This window comes from Lepisma saccharinum, chromosome 2, assembly GCF_977018435.1.
Source record: "Lepisma saccharinum chromosome 2, izLepSacc3.1, whole genome shotgun sequence".
In the NCBI taxonomy this organism is placed as follows: domain Eukaryota; kingdom Metazoa; phylum Arthropoda; class Insecta; order Zygentoma; family Lepismatidae; genus Lepisma; species Lepisma saccharinum.
Window position 1 is genome coordinate 96,373,270 of NC_139230.1, and position 20,293 is coordinate 96,393,562.

A 20,293-nucleotide genomic window follows, 5' to 3' on the forward strand; every position below is an offset into this window, starting at 1 on the left:
TGTTACTTTCTTATAGCTTCTTCTATTGGTTTCTTTATTCTAAAGGGTGTTTCATAAAGTGCGCAGTTTTTGAAAATGCAATAACTCAGTCAAAATTGCATGAAAGTTGACATTTTGTTTTTTTATTATTTTAAACATTCATTACGATTTAATAATTTAAAAGTTAAAAGTATCCGGCATATACCCTTATGCGATTTAAGAGTGAAAAATGATGTCTGGCATATGTCCACCTTTGTTTTGTAAGGCAGTAACTCGATCTGTGAAGTTCTCCATGACTCTTGTGCAGACGTCTCTGTCAATTGAACGAATTACCCGTTGGATTTCTATCTTCAATTCGGGGATTGTTTGAGATTTTGGTCAGGAGGTGTGATTGGCCCCTTCGTTTTTGAAGATGGGAACGAAAATGCAGTTACGGTAAACGGTCCTCGTTATCGGGACATGATCCGAAATTTTGTGTGGCCTGCTCTGGATGAACTGGATACCGTGAGTATGTGGTTTCAGCAGGACGGGGCTACCTGTCACACATCCGACGAGACAATAACCTTACTGCAAGAAAAGTTTCCTGGCCGCGTGATCTCACTTCGTGGTGACCATGAGTGATCTCCGGGGTCTTGTGACCTCACCCCATGCGATTTCTTTTTATGAGATTATGTGAAGTCACAAGTGTACATGAATAAACCTCAAACAATCCCCGAATTGAAGAGGGAAATCCAACGGGTAATTCGTTCAATCGACAGAGACGTCTGCACAAGAGTCATGGTGAACTTCACAGATCGAGTTACTGCCTGCTTACAAAACAAAGGTGGACATATGCCAGACATCATTTTTCACTCTTAAATCGCATACGGGCATATGCCGGACACTTTTCACTTTTAAATTATTAAATCGTAATGAATGTGTAAAATAATAAGAAACAAAATGTCAACTTTCATTCAATTTTGGCTGAGTTATTGCATTTTATAAAACTTCGCACTTTATGAAACATCCTTTATTTAATAATATTCTTGCAACTACTTTACTCGGAATTGATAACAAGGTTATTCCTCTCCAGTTACTGCATTTTATAAGTTCTCCTTTCTTTGTCAATATAATAATCAATCCTGTTTTCCATTCTTCTGGATCCCTCTCTGTTGTCCAAATTTGGGATATTAAGGGATATATGAGTGCTGCTGAAGTTTCTATATCCGGCAACAAAATATCCGGTGGTATTCCATCTTTGCCTGCAGCTTTACCTTTCTTTAATTATTTAATTGCTAGTTTAATCTCATCTAAGTTAGGAGTATTTGTGTCTACTTTCTTCAAGCCTTTAATCTCATACTTCTAACCAGTTGCTGATGCTTCTAGATTTTGAATTCCTTCTTGATGTTCTCTGTTTAATAATTCTTGGAAGTATTGTTTCCATCTCTCCATTTGGTCTTTGTCTGATGTAAGTAACTTTCCATTAAGGTCTTTAATCGGTTTGTTCTGCTGATTTTTCCCCTTGCTAATTGTCTTGTTATATCTTATAGTTCTTTCAAGTTGTTTCTGTTTGCAGCCTCTTTTGCTTGATCTGCTAGTTCATCTACCCACTTCCTTTTATCCTGTGGAACACTTCTTTTAATATCTTGATCTTTTTGTTTGTATAAGTTTGCTATTTCTTGTTTTTCTAGTTTTCTCTTGGCCTTGATAAGTCTTTGTTTCAATCCTCTTCTATCTTCTTTTTTCTTCCTTATATCAGCTGAAATCCATTCTTTTCTTTGGGGATTTTTGTAACCAATTAGTTCTTCAGTTGTTGTTTCTAGTACTTTAGCTGTTCACTCCCAAGCGTCCTCTGGGTCCTGAATTTGATCTGCTTGTAGTAATTCATATCGGTCTATTGTAAACTGTTGTCTTGCTTGTGGTATTGTAAGTTTACCTGTATTTTATTTCCTTGTTTTTTTGCTGAATTTTATTACATGCTGCTTTTATTTTGAGTTTTACCTGTCCTATTAGCATGTGATGGTCACTGTAAATATCAGTGCTCCGCTTATTTCTTATGTCTTGTAGACTTCCTTGTCATATTCTACTTATTATGATATGATCCATTTTATTTTCTATTTTTTAATCTGGAGAGACCCACGTAACCTTATGAAAATTCATATGTAGGAAGATCGTTCCGTCAATTATTAAGTCCTGGCTTTCACAAAATTCTGCTAGTAATTTCCCGTTCTCATTCATATTTCCTAATCCATGTCTTCCCATTATATTTTCCAATCCTGAATTATCCTCGCCTACCATAGAATTGAGATCTTTGATTATTATTTTTATGTCTTTTTTGTGTATTTTGTTAAGGGCGTCCTTCATTGCTTTATAAAAGTTTTCTTTATCTGCTTCATTTGCTTCTTCTGTGGGAGCATAGCATTGAATAACAGGCATTGGTCTTATTTTAGAATCGAATCGAGCCATGATAATTCTATATGATATTGGTGCCCAATTCAGTAATGATTTCTTGACTAGAAGCGACAATAAGAATCCAACTCCATTTCTATGTTCATCCTCATGTTCTTTACCTGAGTAGAGAAATGTCATTTTATCACTGGTTACCTCCCCAAATTCCTTCCATCTGGTTTCACTTACTCCCATGATTTCTATGTTTAGTCGTTTAGCTTCTTGTATCAGCTGCGCAAATTTACCTGCTTCCTGCAGTGTACGGACATTCCATGTAGCTATTCTCGTCTTCCTCTTCAGGCGAAAATTCGTCGTCGATCGATCAATCCGGCTATGCTTCACTGTGGTTTCTCTAATAATTGAAATTTCGGTGAGTGTGGTTTATCAGCCCTCAGCTCCCTAGTACCCTGATGGGCCTGGGTACCTGCTGGCCTTGATGTAATTTGTTTTATGGTGTGGTTTATTGATCTTTCTAGTTCATCCACACAAACCTTCCTCCAATTCAACCGGCCTTAGGGCCGGCTAAGGCGGAGTTGCAGTCCTCATAACATTATTCATTTGAACAGATGATGGGAAGAATGTACAAACCTCTGAATGCTTTCTGGACAATTGCGTGTGGGTGATTAAGTACAGAAATTTATTTAATGAATGAGCACTACAGTGGACAGAGTTTTCCGAAAACATTCATTAACACCATGCATTAATACTTCATGATTGATGCTCCATCATATCCCTGTCCAACCAAGAAGTGAGAGTTTATGTTATTTCGCAGAAAGAAACGTGGCCAGTTCCTTACCCGTAAGGTCGACTGTTGGAACAAATTCGAGAAACTCTACATTTCCTTCATATCAACATAATGCAAGCACACAGATACCTATTCAATTGTGGAAAGTGAGTAGTTTAGTCTGCCATCACAGATCTCAGCAACATTTACTTTTTGGTTAATTATGTTGCCACAAATAGTGATTAACTCGTTTTGAATTGTAGGACTTGTGTGATTTGATTTGAGCGTAACTGATTCCAAATGCGCTTACAGGGATACGTAGTAATGCACAAAAATTACAGCCTTTTTGTTTAAGCCTCTTCAGACTTCATGATGTTTCCAAAGTCGTCCGTTCCACAAAGGACATTTTTTTAAGGTCGCAGAGAATAATTGTTTCTGTAATGGAGCGCACTTTCTCGCGATTCTCAAATCGTTGTTTAGCTCGTTCGCTGTTCAGTTGGTCTACTACGAGGGTCATATCAAATGTAATGAAGATTTATCCTTTCTATTTCATAGGAAGTTAACGGACAAAAGCATAGACGTTAGTGTGATTTATTTTTGCCAGATCCAAGCTAATTGATTCTTATGCAAAACTTATCACGAAACTAGGAATTTATCCATTAAAAATGGAAATACACTACAACCCTTTCGAACTCTTCCCACGCTCGAAAAAATACTCAGTGCCCGAAGCAACCTGGGTCGAGACACTTGCAAGAATACAACGCTCTGAAGCTGAAGCAGGGAGAAATTGTAAATCTAAGAACATTATCAGTTGTTGGAGAATTGTCATGTTTCGCTCTGCTCCTACTGTTGACCGTTCGGCGGATTCTTTGATTCCATCTGTAAGGGAAGGGTGATTTTCGAAAGAAAAAATGTTCGAATCCGGTTTCTAGGAACTTGGGGCAAGGGTAATTATCTTAAGGCAGGCAGATTATATGACTTTGGCTAAAAACCGGAGAGCAACGAAAGGATGGAAATTTTAGTGAGCAAATTTCTATTACATTTTTACGTCGATTACTACCTTCGTTTCCTCTGTTACCATCAAGTATTCTTTACACAGTGCATGTAGGAGGTAAGTTGCATCTACAATTGACATTTGTCAGATTTTTCTTTCTCTTTTAAGCATCGTTGGAAGAAGAGAGATCTAGTAGTGTGTCAGTCTCGCGGAAGTAGCCGTACGGGCAACATCGTCTCGAGTCGCGCTTGAAGCTTCGTACGTACGTGGCCGTGTGCTGGTGAGTATGAGGGAGTATTAGTTAAGAGTCAAATGGACGCAATTCTTACTGCTGTAGAATGAAAACACGTCGTGTAAACACGTTAAAAATTTATTTTTCACGTCCGTAAAGTTACACCGATGGATTAGTGAAACGCTTGCTCTCACCGAAGACCTGGTTCTAAGCATTGAAATTCATTGAAATTAACAATTTTCGTAAGTGTGTATACATTAAACTGATATCACACCACTTAGGTGAGCAAATATTACGAACGTGTGGACGAATATTGGTGTTTCGTGATGAGGATGGTGATCATGATGTACGACTGGAATGGACTAAAAGAATATCAACGAAAGTGCGACTACATGTCATCCCGATGGAAGTCACGGATGAGGTAATATCTGCGGTACTCGTCAAATATGGCGAAATACAGTCTATCGACGATGAGACTTACTTGGATGAGCATATTTTTCGTACCCGTACGGGCATAAAAGTTTTGGATATGGTATTGAAGCAGTCAATACCGTCTTACGTCACGATCCAAGGTTCGAGATATTGGGTCACATATTATGGGCAGCAGCAGGCTTCTTGCAACATCTGTGACGAATTGACACACGCAGAAGCCACGTGTCCCCAAAGACGATGACGCACTAGTCCTATCGTATTACGTGCAACCTCAGGCCAAGCGAGCACCTCTACGAACAATCGGGAATTTAGAACCTATGCCCAACGTTTCCATCGAAGCACGAAATACGATCCTGCAGTGGTACCTGTTTCGGGGAAGAACGCGACTGACGATACCATGGAAACTTCAAAGTTATGGGCTGATGAAGTGGAACGGGAAGAAACTGTCCAAATGGAACTACATGAAGATTTACCAGAGGGTGACAACCTAATGAAGTGTGAAGAACGGATGAATGCACAAGACAATTCTGGTATCCAGCTGACTACAGATGAAGTCCCAAGCCCTGTGAACCCTGTTTCTGTTTCACGAGCCCCGTTGAGGGATGCTACCAGAAGGAAGCTACCCACGGAAGTACAGCAGAAGCAGCAGAAGAAGCAGAAGCGCAAGAAAAGTTCTCAAAGGGATGCCGAAATCAACCCACAGACCAAGAAGATTGATGACCAACGCTCCATCCTTCTTCCCCAGTGCGAATTACCCGATCCCAAAGTGTTCATAATCTAGGTCCTAGTGTTAGTGCTAGTGAAAGTAAATTACTTTATGAAAATTAATAATGCGTGTGATAGGGTTATTGCTTTTTTGTGTAAACGTCTTGTATAAGTAATACAACGAGCTCTTTCACAGTAACGGGGCTAAAGCGTCCAAGATAAGATTTTGGAATACCGAATTAGCTATGTTTACAACACTCCGAATAGCGACAATTAACATTAATAAACTGAAAAACCGGACGAAACAAGAGGCTCTGGGTGACACATTTTCATCCAGTCGTCTTTCGACATAGCCTTCCTCCAGGAGATCCAAATGACAAACTTTGACTTGCTTCTATCCATAGTAGTGTGTAACAATGCAAATTGTCAGGCAACGGGGACTGCTCTTCTCGCGAAAAACACTGTGCCGATCACTAATGTTGCGTGTCACCCAAACGGGCGAATTATATATGCGAAATTAGCAAATGTTTGGATTTGCAATTTATATGCCCCATCCGGTACTCATCAGAGACAACATAGACATAATATTTTTGCGACAGACGTGGCGCCCGAATTGCAGGGTGCAAAAGAACATATCGTATGTTGCGCGGACTTTAATTGCGTCCTGCTCCCACAAGATCAACGTCCTGGTTTATCCACATCAAATTCCCTACAAAAATTGGTGTCGGGTTTTAAATTTGTGGACGTTTGGACAGATAAACATTTCGGTAAGAGAAGGGTATACATACATTAGAGATAATTGTGCGTCCCGCCTGGACAGGTTCTATGTTACCCCGTTACTGTGTCAGAAAGTAACTTCTATTTACCTCACACCTACATGTTTTTCGGACCATCTGGCGGTGGTAATGGCAATTAACATAGATATCCCCCCTAGTACCTCGAGCATATGGTTATTGGAAACTGAATGCTTCCATTCTTTCAGATGACGATTTCAAACGAGCATGCCACGAGCAATGGAGAATTTGGGAGACGTAACGCACGCGATATAGTGACATCATTCCTTAGTGAGACGAGTTTCTCAAACCGGCAGTCAAAAGAGTCTGTTCATCATATTGTAAAGAGCGGTCCCGTGACTGGCGTAACAAGTATCATTTTTATTATCGCGTCTTGCTGGAACTAATAGAAGAAGCATCGGCAGGGCAACCGGTCCACACAGAAATTAAACGTATACGAGCCATCCTCCTGCGCATGACCACTCACAAACCCCTACGTGCTAAAATTAGAAGTAGACTTCCCCATTTTGACCCAGAAGAATCTGTTTCGATAAGCCACGTTCTACAAGAACAACAAAATGCCCAAATACAAGTCATCATTGAACTCACAGATGGTGCTGGCAATAAAATCATAACGCCCAAAGACATACAAGGTAAAATATATGAGCACTTTGGTACGATATTTTTGCGTAACCAATCTGATACCTCGAATTACGGAACAGTTTTGGAAGCAGTCTCGGAGGTACTCTCAGACGCTGATCGAACTACTTTGGATTCGGATTTCACCTTAGATGAAGTGTATAAAGCTCTGAAAGAGGGGAAGCCGTTCTCCGCCTATGGAGTTGATGGGCTTCCTACTAGGTTATTTCAAACATTTTGGACGTTCATGGCGCCGACATTAACCTAGTGAGTCAACGCCGTCTTTTAGCAACATAAAATGGGTACATCTTCCAAGACCGGTATCATAGTGTTAGTACCGAAACGTGCAAAGCTCACAGAGCCCCATTACAGACTATAACATTTTCTCACGCTGTGTGCTTACACGACTAATACCGCACTCTGCCAACTTGGTGGGTGACACAAAATATGTGTATGGTGAAAACAAAAACATATATGCCTTCCTGCAAACGCTGTTTGAGGTTGTTACCAATAATCAAAATAAGATAAGTACACGTGATCAAGCGATTCTAGCTCTGGATTTCGAACTTGCGTTTGACTCTCTGAACCATAACTACATGTTTCACGTATTCCAAAAAATCGGAATACGGGGGACATTTCTCTCAGAACGGCACGGGCTTTATAACAACGGCGAATCGAAAATACAGATTAATGGCTTCCTGACAAAATCGCTTCATATTACTACAAGAGTACGACAGGGCAATCCCTTATCAACGTTAGCATTTTGTATTTCGCTCTGTCCCCTGCTTGCCTCACTGGAAGCTCGTTTACAAGGCATTACTATTCTGTCGAAATCTCTAAAAGTTTTAGCCTACGCCGATGACATCAGCATTCTAGTTACGTCCCATGCAGATATTGCCACGGTACATAAATTAACGACGGAATTTGGTGTGCATTCAGGCCTCCACATTAATGTACAAAAATCTTGTCTGATGCAATTAAGAACCTACCCGATACACGCACCCGTACAATACTTCCCTGTTGTTACCACCTTAAAAATTCTTGGTGTAATATTTACGCATTCTCGGCACCTTGGAGGTGTAAGAGCAGAGCTGCAAATTCATAAGTTTCGAACCCTCAGTTTTCAATTACGAGTCACGTCTGTTAACTTGTATGCTCTTTCAAAAGTGTAGTTTGTAGTCAAAATACTTCCAATGCGGAAGCTTGATGTAGCAAAGTTGAAGAGTGCAGTGGACTGGTTTGTGTGGAATGGACAGCTTCTACGTGTTAATCACGAGACCTTGTGTTTATCTACTGCAGGCGGAGGGTTGAACCTCGTTCACGTGGAACACAAGAGCCAGGCTCTCCGCCAGGGCGTGCTCGTTCGGCGGCGCAGATCGTATGCGCAGTTGTCCGTGGATGTATTACGTCATCGCTGAGAACCTCGGCACGAAAAAGCTGGTTCTTTATGCAAATATTGGGATATTTAGCAACGAATACCTTCTAAAATATACTAGCAGGGGAAAAGTTACAACCTTTACTGTTAAGATCCATCCTTTCTAATCAATTTGTCACAAAATAGATTAAAATGCGTCTAATAGTTTTCGAAAAATCGTCTTCCGAAGGAACCCCTATTTTGTTCCCTCCGCGCTGCACATGATGTTGAATGTATTTATGCTGGATGTTTTCAAAGGAGATTATTTTGTTCTTGTCAACTGAAATCATGCTTAAATGCTATGGAAAGCTGTGAAAACTATTATTAGAAAACTAAAGGACAAGATATAAAATATCACAGCTTTCCCGTCGATAATTGCGTAGTAAACGAATAGAGTTTGGTTTGAGTTGGTGTTTTAAGTCCACTTTATGCACAGTATGGCTAATCGGGACTGAGCCTACAGTTTAAAGTGGGATCCGAACCACTTGTGCCTCCACCGGGTATCGAACCCGGGACCCATCGATTACAAGGTAATGACTCTACCACTGCGCCATGGGAGAGGCCGTAAACGAATAGACAACATTCACGTAAAAAAATGCGGTATTGCCCATTTTTGTGAAAACGGCATTGTGCGAGATCTAAAAGCAGAACTTCTGTATATTGTATGTAAATGTAAGGGTATAATAAACGTGACTGCTTTCCGTAAAACATCACTGCACTCTTCGTGTTTCTCCTGTCTTTTCTTTGGCGCCATCAATAGCTCCAAAACTTTGTTTTAAATATTTGTCACACATTTGTTTCAATTATTATTTTGCATTGCCATCTGCTGTGTAATACATTGTTACCTCAGGTACGCTCGAAATCGAACCCGTGCTAACAAAATCTTGAGCTCCCTATCCCAGGGTTGGAAACTCGTTAGTCTTTTACGTAAATTACGTGTAATTTACTTCACGTAGAAGAACAGGTTTTTACGCAGATGTAAAAAACGAGTTTTGCTTCGTAAATTATTAATATGAAAACTACTTTAATTATATTACATTTTAATGTTCTTATATATTTTAGCGCAAAATCATTATTTTCTGAAGATTTTTTACACAGACATATCACGCCCTCATCCTCACTAACAATATTTTATTATAGAATTGTTCTTTAACATATTTTTAAAATTGAGAAACCTGTTGATGTGTACGTCTTGTACGGTACTTGTACTAAAATAAGACATAACGATTAACGACAATTTATTTGGATTGGATTTCGAAGTGTTACTAGCAGCTTCAAATTCCTTTTTCATGCGTTTTATACACTTGCAAATGCTAATTAAGATTGATCCATAGTCATGCGCACGGGGGTTAAGAGGGGGCAGTTGCCCCCTAATACTCTCACTTAGAATTTTAGTGTAGATGAATCTTTTCCAAGTTATTGAAAAATATGATCTTAAAAAAAAGTATTTTCAAGCCAGAGAATTTTTCAAGCAACTACCGAAGAGAAGAAGGTGCTTTATTTCCTATGAAATTGAACATATCCAACTTCGTTCTCTAGCATCTCTTTTGTTAGTGACATTCGCGCACTATTCGATAGTTGTGTTCTCTATGTTCTTTATGAGTACCACTGCATTGGAAATCAGTAGCGACGATTGGATGGGAAAAGTGGGGAGGGGGCAAGGACAGTTTACTTTGTCTTTGAATCATTAGATGGATGCCTCAATACCATCTCGGAGAATGACAATTCATATTTTCCCCCTCCTTAAAGGAAAAAAAATACTTTTGCTCTCTGAATCTCCCATATAAATGCTACGAGCCGTCTGCTTCAGTTGAGCTCAGTGCCTCTGCGGTGACGTCACGCGTTCGTGAAAGATCGGCAATCTTCGAATGGCTTTACCTATCCTCTATATTCTTTGGCTTTCCGCATCCAAGCGGACATAGAGACGATGATTCAGCGGCCTGATAGCCTTACTAGTCATGTCCTTCAAGACTGCTTGGCTCACATACAATTGGAATCCCCCATAAACGTTACTACCCTCCCCCACAACCTTCGGTACCTCCAAGATGCTTTAATGGAGATCTGCTACGTCTTGTTGCAAACGCCTACCCTGCCAGTTCCAGTGGTGTCGCAAATGTACAGATGAATGCGTGTAGCGTCTTAACAGGCGTGTAAAATAGTTGCAAGACACCCGGAAGTTCGTTGGCCTGCGGTGTGGACAAACATTCACACGAGACATCTCCCCTCAAGGATACGATCGGCGTGGTACGTTATAGTGCATCAAATACTGCTGACTGGCGTGAAACTCCATGCCATGCACATGGCAGACACCTCACTATGTTCAATATGTCACGTCCCTGAAACCTTAGTGCATAAGCTCAGTGAATGCCAACTAAGTGCTACGTTCTGGCAATATGTCTCAAAACTCGTGAGTGTAATCTGTCGCACAAGCGAGAGGAATATGACAGTTGATCACCTTCTGTTTCCCACCTTTAATTATTTCCCAAGAATGAAACAGAAAAGTGTAGAGTGGTTGTTGGGGCATTATGCTTGGTTTGCCTCCACCTATCAGCAACCTGACTTTCACGCACAATTTCTGAATTACTTACATCACATCTTTCAAACTACGTCGTCAGCCAAAAAGAACATTTTATATGACAAATTCTTAAATGTACTGGTATGAAATAACCTTTAAATGTAATCATAAAATTATCTTGTCCCATGTAGCTGTAAATAGTATAAATCAAGTAATAAGAAAAACGTAGGGACTGGTAACCAAATTGTCGTAGGTTCAAACCCCGCCGTTGGCAGAAACTTTTCGTAAGTTTAAACATAACCCATTGTGTTCATTCTCCACGCCTTGGGAAATATGTAGAATGATTCTGTTTGCCATTCACGATGAAATATTAAAGAATACAACCTCCCTTTCCACGAACTGAGAAGAGGAAAATAATTGGAAACTTCTTAAATAAATATGAAAATTAAATTCATGTTTTTAATGGTGTAATTGCACGTAAAATCGAAAATCTCGATTGGAAGATCTTATCTTGCTCTGAACTCAGTCAAAAAGATATTTCGCTCCCAGAATGTATTACATCGTCATTTGAAAATGTTATTGATTGTTTCATGTTGATAATTTGATCAATGCATTGATTCTTGACGCTAAGACGATATTTTCTGGAACTACCTCTCCTCTCCTCTCATCTCCACTCTCTTATCTTCTTCTCTTCTTCTGCGCTCCCCTCCTTCTGCTCTGCTTCTATCTCACATCGTATTTTGTTTTCACCTCTTGTCTCCACTCCGCTCTTCTCCACTCCTCTTATCTCCTCTCCTTTCCTCGATCCCCAACTCCACTGTACTCCTCTCCTTTTCTCTTCGATCTTCTGGTTTCCTCTTTCTACCCTACTACCACTCCCCTCTCCTCGTTTCCTCCTCTTATCTCTTCTCATCTTTTTTCTCCTCTTTTCACCCTTTTCCTCATCTCTTCCTCGCATCTTCTTTCATTTTCTCTCATATTTTTCTCTCCTCTTCTATCCTATCTTCTCTCCTCTTTTCCTCTCGCCTCCTCTCTTATTCTTCCTTCTCATCTTCTCCAGTTTCCAAATTCAAATACTTAGGAGTAATATTAACAAATGAAAATGATATTAAAGAGGAAATAAAAAGTAGGCTTAATTCAGGAAATGCATGTTACTTCTCTCTTCATAAACTTTTGTCTTCTCGTTTAATATCTAAGAAACTAAAAGTTAAAATATACAAAACAGTAATTTTCCCTGTAGTATTATATGGATGTGAAACTTGGTCCCTTACATTGAAAGAGGAACATAAATTGAGAGAATTTGAAAATAAGATCCTTAGGAAAATATTTGGACCTAAAAGGGATGAGGAGACAGGTGAGTGGAGAAGGTTACATAATTTAGAACTACATAATTTGTATTCATGTCCAGATATTATTAGAATAATTAAATCAAGAAGACTTAGGTGGGCAGGCCATGTGGCACGAATGGGAGAGGAAAGAGGAGTTTACAGGATTCTTGTTGGGAAACCTGATGGTAAGAGACCTGTAGGAAGGCCAAGACGAAGATGGAGGGACAACGTTGAGATGGACCTAAGGGATATCGGTAGGGATGGAAAAGAGTATATAGATCTTGCTCAAGGTAGGGAAAGATGGAAGGCCTGTGTTGCTGCAGCCATGAACCTTCGGGTTTAAGAAGGCTAGAAAGTTAGTTAGTTAGTTCATCTTCTCCTTTTTCATTTCCTTTCCACTCTTCTTTTCGTTTGTGTAGGGTATTTACTCATCAACGACGAAATAGTAGAAAACGTATTTTCTCTAAGTACAGGAACTATATTTCTCTCATGAAGTATTTTCTCACTCACGGAGGGTGACTTTGGACAGAAGTAACGTTTTGAAATCCTGTCTGAAGCCTGTAGTACGCATGACATACCGTAGTTCAGAGTACGTGTTGGAGTGTCCAGAATGTTGGACAGGGTTTTGCACCTTTGTTAATGGTTGATGTGGAAGACACGAGGATTCAAAGACAGACAGGTGAATTCGTGCATGAAGATTTGCGCGCGCGTACAGTACATTTTGGAACCATCTAGCGGCTTAAATATATATGTTTATTGTGTTCCGATCTAAAGCGGGGGCGAATCTTGATACAAAACGTGGGTTGACTCTGGACATGTACTTGTAAGGAAAATTGCAAGGATGCTAATGAGACACCGTCCTGAATTGGAAACAGTCTATATCCTACATACAAGATTGATTTCACTGAAAGCGACTATGTGAGCAATGCTTCGTTCGATTATGAGGTTGCTTGAGCACTTTCAAGAACACATGTCTCCTGGACGTTTTTTGCTGATTTTTGGCAACCATTTAATCCGCACCAGATGTCTTGATGTCCTACTTTACAGCATGGAACATGGCATTATTCTCCTAAGCATACCAGTACACTCGACTTGCAGATTAAAACACCTGGATTGGTGTGTGTTTAAATACTTAAAACCAACCTACTTGAATTCTGCCAATGTATGTGTGAGGACCAGTGACGACGATTAGGGCAGACAGTTGACCCACCACACTATGGTCTCTTAATGTTAAGCACTGTCTACCAAGGAAAATTATACTATCCTTGTATGTACGTACTACAATGTGGATCTACAGACTTAGGGGATACTGTACCCTTCACAAATTTACGGGTGTGCACTATACCCCTGTAACCCTCTGTTCCTGCGTTGATACCCGAACAGCCTGAAATTGTTATTATGTCATTTTGAAGTGACAAGGTATTTTTATGTACGTACCCACTGATTGGTTATACTGCTTTATAAAAATCAAATTTTATTTTATGTATATTTAATGTAAGTAAAATGTAATTTATCCCGCGACTAATAGCTAAAGTATATTTCTGTCCTTGCCTTAAGGCACCAAAATCTACAATTGTCTGTGCTTCCCGATGGCGCAGTGGTAGCGTCGTCGCCTTGTAATGAAGGGGTCCCAGGTTCGATACCCGGTGGAGGCACATAGTGGTTCGGATCCCACTTTAAACTGTAGGTCCAGTCCCGATTAGCCTTACTGTGCATAAAGTGGACTTAAAACACCAACTCAATCAATCAATCTACAATTGTCTTTTGGAAAGGCAAGAATTGGCCTTCTCGCTCCATTCATTATTTGTATTAAGCTTCCACGTGTCAAATATAATCAGAAACAAACTTAAAAATTAGGCGAGATTTAAGTCTGCTTTGTGCACAGACAAACAAATATGAGATGAATCTACAGTTTATACATTATTGCGTTTTTTTTCAATATGAATGTAATCCAATACCTACGTAGTTAAAAGAGAGAAATGTGAACTGCTACACTATCGAGGAAGCTCAAGAAATGTAAGCTAATGTTCTTAGACTTGTTTCATGATGAGCCCCACCAATTCCCCTGTTTCCGCTCTTAATTCAGATATTGGGTCACTTAGACAAACTCAGTGCGTAAGTCCCGTTTTTTTTGTAAATATCTTGTAAAATACATGATATTCGAATATACACATACACAGATTGTCCTAAAACAATTCAACAACGGTTGGTTGCAGGTAGATATGTACGGGTTAAAGTTACAGTGGTGTAAGTCACTTTCTTAAAAAGAAAAAAAAAACAGTCTGACTCACAGCACTTTGCTGATCAACACAGCAGCTGTTTCCTTTATCACGAGACCTTAAACTGTCATCTGTTGACAGTTGAATGAATCTCTGATTTACTTCATGTTTTCTGTTACCAGATTGACTTATATAGATCTGGTTTCTGTGTCTATGTCTTTTTTTTTTTTTTTAAAAAAGTGACTTACACCACTGTAACTTTAACCCGTACATATTTATTTATTTTAGAAAATTTCAGATACAGCACAGGTGGCCATTTTACACTGAAATTGTCAACAATGAGAAAGCAATAATTATAATAAGCATTATATATATATATATATATATATATATATATATATATAAAATAATTAAGGGTAACAAAACAACAAAAAAGTGAATAGCAAATGAACAAAAAAATAAGTAAGAGATGGCACTAGGTGATATTAATTACAAGTATTTCTTCTGATAGAAGACCGAAAGGCAAACTCGGAGGAAAATATATCAATACTTGAGGGGAGATCATTGTATTGTGCTGCAAGTCTATAAAAGAGAGATCTTTTTTGAATTTCGAGTCTAGGTTTTTTAGTATAAAATAACCTTGTATTGCGAGTTGTGCGCATAGGTACTCTAAATTAAAATTCCTCAAGTAGTGTGTTGCAGCGGATTTTGCCATTCACAATTTTGTATAAGTAACTGAAATCATTCTGCAAACGTCGCTGATAAGCAGTTTGTAAGTTTAGAAAAGACAAGAGATGCGGAGATGAAAAATTGCGTAATGAGGGAACCCTGTGACGGACTATAGCTAGGAAGAAGTGAAAGACTGAATCGATTCTGGAGAGGTGAGTGGGACATGCCATGGACCAGGCGGGAGAGCAGTATTCTATTATTGGGGATATGAATGATTTGAAGTACAAAGTGAGGGCTGAGATGTCACTAATTTCAGTGAAACGGTAGAGTAAACCTAAGAGACGCATGGCCTTTTTTGTGGTGCATAAAATATGTTCCTCAAATGTGAGCTTTTGGTCGAAAACAATGCCTAGGTCCTTGTGAGAGGATACTGCTTTGATGTTATTGCCAGAGATGGAGTAAGATGACTTTTAACAGATTCTTCTTGAGAGAGATAGTGAGAGTAGTACACTTGTCAGGATGTAATGTAAGGCCCCATGTCAGGCACCAGGAAGTAAATGTTGCTATGTCATTCTGAAGAAGATGAGTATCGTCGGAAGTGGAGATTTCCCTGAAAATTTTACAGTCATCTGCGAAAAGAAGGTAATTGCTAGAGGGAGCTGTGAGATGGTCGGCAAGGTCATCGACGAATAATATGAACAAGAGAGGTCCTAGTAACTTTTCCTCATTATCATTACCTCGAAAGCGCTTAGTTTCATCGTTAAAAGCACCGGGTGTAGATAGAGAGAGAGAGAGTGAAAGATGTAAGACAGATTATTACGATGTCAATTCACAAACATGGAGAAAATATGACAGTCTTTAGGAATTCTACTCTACGAAGCGGCATCATGTGAATTCCAATTTTCGAGAATGAATGAGTACTGAAATTTTTCTAACGTTGTTTTTGCAGTGGTTTAGTTTGTTTGGTAAGTCTGTAGGTAATATAAGTGTCATTAATGATGAAAATTGTCAATATCTTTATATTTCGGAGATGGTAGCATTTTTTTTATTTCTGTATGTGATATAATTCAATGTGTGAACTTCCCTGGATCTCTGCTGTAATTACCAGCGACATAATGTATTAAATATCTGACCCCTAAGGATTAACTTTGCGTTCCCTACTAAGAATTTCTTTCTGCATATTGGTCTGCTCTTGCTTCGGATAATTTGCCACACCCAAGCGTGAAATATTCAAGAAAGAATATGCACACACTAAATGCACATACTACATTGTAAAGCTTACAAGCAACTATTCCTATCCCCAAGGTATGTTAATAATTTTACCTCACTTTTGTACCCCTGTCTCATTTGTGCCAGTGTCTCGAAATCCTGATTGATGAACTGAACTGCAGTGAAATAGCTACTTCATTGTGATTTAAACATAGGACATATATATACACAGCACGTTTTACCATTTCGCCGATGGTAGTAAATGCCAAATTTTTCTTCCTGGATACCTTTTTATAAAAATTGGACGTTGATTTTCTGTCGTATTCCAGCTCCTACCTCACTTTCACACACCAATATGTTGTCCTCTAGAGAACATTTTATTCTACTTGTGACTTACTGAAATTAGTTTTCTTCCTATTAGCAAGAACATATTCTGATAAATAGAAAATCGTATTTTGCTTTTTACGCTTGTCGTACATAAGATCAGTTACTTTTGCGTCTTCTCATCGAAAGAAATATTCGTTATAAAGCTGTCGATGACAAAGATTCACATTCAGCGGAAAAGCAACAGTCACATTTCGCTGCTTTTGAAGAGTATCTCAATTCATTAATATGTGGACACATATTTTAAAAAATACCCTTCTATGTAAAGTTTAACAACTCAAGAGAGATACTTTTATACTAGTCTGTCCTTGTATCCTTGTAATGGTCTGTGTTGGAGACCTGGTTAATCATTGAATTATATTTTTTATATTTATATATTTTTTTATTCCCTTCACTATCATTATATTCGTCGAATATTATATTATATTCAAACATACGATACTTCACATGGAAATCTACCACACTCTTCTGTACACCTAGTGGATCGTTTGAGTAAGAATATGGCTGGGTTATGATGGATAACGCTATTGCAAGTTTCTTCTAATTCAAAACTCAAAGGCATATTTAGAAAAATAATATTAAAAATTAATTTGCAAGTCCCTACCTTTATATGTCCAATATTGATTGATTGATTCATTTAGTGTTTTAAGTTCACTTTATGCACAGTATGGCTAATCAGGACTGGAGCTACAGTTTAAGGTGGAATCCGAACCACTATGTGCCTCCACCGGGAATCGAACCCAGGACCCCTTGATTACAAGGCGACAACGATACCACTGCGCCATATATGTATGTATGTATCTATGTATGTCCAATATGAACTGTATTTTGTGCACAATGTATATGAAATCACTCATGCAACCATTAATTGTTGCACGCACGTAAGGTAGACTAAAATATTTACATTTTTTCCGAACACAAACTCGGACGTCCATTATAAAATATATGCTTTATTGAGATAAGCATGGGCGAGAGCATGGATTACGTAAGATAGACGTCACACAGTGCAGGTATATTACTAATTACCAAGCTTACGTTATCTTCACGACTTGAACTTTTGAACTCACGTAATGTGATCGACATGGTCCTCTCATCCATGCGTCTTTATTCTTTCATCAGGTGCTTAATAAAGTGACCTCACACAGGAATCGACCCAGTGAAAAGAGTTGTGCGCATTGAGTGACTGAAATACTCCATAACGCCTCGTCCTGGTATGTTTGGAGATTCCTCTTTCCTAAACTTCTATGTCGTACCGATGCCGCGAAGTTGAAACTCGACTACTATGACGAAATGGCGAGATGAAAGTGCGAATTCCCTTGAAGAGAGACTAGTCTTCTTTCAGAAGTTGTTTGGTGTTTCCTCGGGCTGGTTGTCCCCGACGTACGTGAAACTTCTTGCTGACTTGCAGACTGCTGTTTGAATATTTTGTGAAACCAAGAGAATTTCGTTTTTGTTAATACACTGTTTGGACGCAGAATCATACTCATCTTCTCTTAGAGTATAGGGAAAAAACAATACAATGGTTGCTAGATTGAATTTGATTATTTTAGTCGCTTTTCTGCCACTTTCGGCAAAGTGCTACAATGAGAATAAGTGATGATGAGATTAAATTGATGAAGATAAACTCACAAAAAACACCCTTGCCCAGACCGCGATTCGAACCCGGACCTCTGGCGTTGCAGCGGCTGTGCTAACTGCTCTGCCACAGAAATAGGAAATATTTTTGGTAGATAACAGAATGTACACTAAACATATTTCCGTGCCTAGAAGTAATTATGAAAACAGATGGCGGACTGATTAGCACAGCGCACAATACAATCGTGTTGGGAATGATATATAAGAATATTTTTCGTGAAAGTAACAATAATAATAATAATATCCACTGGGGTATCGGTGAACCATTACAGGAAAATTTAATAACTGTAGTTGCAATTTGGTACTATCATATTATGAGCATGGTTTTAATATTAGGTAGGTCAGTATGTTTCACAAATTTAAATCGGCTAACTGGGAACAATTACATAAATACAAAGATATCGATCTTGCAGTGGACAAATTTTATGAAATAATTAAGTGTATATTTGATGAATGCGTCCCATTCTCCCGCTCAACTTATTCTAATCAGTACCCATGTTGGTTCACGCTAGATATTATAAAAGGTATAAAGATCAAGTCGCACCATCATAAAAAATGGAAACAAAAACAAGGGAATATAGGGTATCATGGAGCTAACTTTAAAGCCCTAAGAACGAAATTAAAAGCGGAAATAAACAAAGCTTACCAAAACTACCTTAACAGCTGCGAAGCTAATCTGACTCGCGAACCAAATCTATTTTGGTCTTTAGTTAAGAATCAAAGGAAGAATCCACCAGCCCAACCAACCAAACTCAATGGTGAACCTATCGATAACAATAACATCCAGAATGTTTATGCTACATATTTCGAATCGGTCTTTTCCGCGGAACCGTCCTCTTACGAAACCACACGTACGAACGCGCTCCCGAAATCCCAACTTAGTCTTTTAAGCATCCCAGAAATCTCCCTAAAAGAAATCGAAAAAGCCATCAAGAAACTCAAACCAAACAGAGCAGCTGGACCGGACCTAATCCCCCCCTACGTTATTAAAGGTTGCTCAGAGGCGCTCAAGTTCCCTCTCCACACCCTCTTTAATTTAATCTTGAAAACAGAAAAATTCCCCGCAAGTTGGAAAACGACGGAGATTTGTCCAATCCCCAAAGCAGCAGATAAGACAGACATAAGTAACTACAGACCAATCGCGAAACTGTCAGCTCCAGCTAAACTCTTTGAGCAAATAATTTATAATCTTATTTACTCTCATGTCAAACCTATCCTTTCTCCACACCAGCATGGATTTGTACAAAACCGTTCAACTGTGACTAATCTCGTCGAATTAACAAATTACGTTGCGTCAACTATTGACGATAAAGGACAGGTCGATGTAATATACACGGACTTTTCAAAGGCCTTCGACACGGTACACCACGATACTTTAATTCAGAAACTAGCTTACATCTGCCTCTCCCCGCAACTTATAAAACTACTTGCTTCATATTTACAGAATAGACGACAATATGTCATGCACCAAGGACTAAGGTCCTCCTATTACGTAGTCAGCTCCGGTGTCCCCCAAGGTTCGAACCTAGGCCCCCTGCTGTACTTGATTTTCATTAACGATTTACCAGATGCACTAAAAAACTCCGAAAAATTAATCTTTGCTGACGATGTCAAAATTTTCAAACAAATTAAAAGTGATCACGACTGTACGAAATTACAAGACGAACTTAACGAAGTACTTGATTGGTGCAAGAACAACAAGGTTAATCTCAATCTCAAGAAATGCAAAGTAGTGTCATTCACACGTAACAAACATCCCATCCAATATTCATATAACATTTCCGACATAGAAATCCTAAGAGAGAATACTGTAACTGATCTTGGAGTCACTTTTGACAAAGTTTTAAATTTCCAGACACACACTGCGCGCATCCTCAGTGAAGCGCACAGGAACCTAGGATTTGTGATGAGAATGTGTAGCCAGTTTAAGAAAAAAGAAACCTTTTTGCTACTTTACTATACGTTTGTCAGATCAAAACTTGAATATGCCTCAGTCGTTTGGGACCCGTTATTTA

General features: G+C 39.0%; 1 protein-coding gene across 1 annotated transcript; it reads right to left on the reverse strand.

Annotated features, from left to right (window-relative positions):
- Positions 1 to 2,079: 2,079 nt before the first annotated feature.
- Positions 2,080 to 2,601, reverse strand: LOC145983307 (protein CFDP2-like). Its single transcript, XM_083116453.1, has one exon. It carries the CDS (start codon positions 2,599 to 2,601, stop codon positions 2,080 to 2,082), a length of 522 nt encoding a protein of 173 aa, XP_082972579.1.
- Positions 2,602 to 20,293: the final 17,692 nt, after the last annotated feature.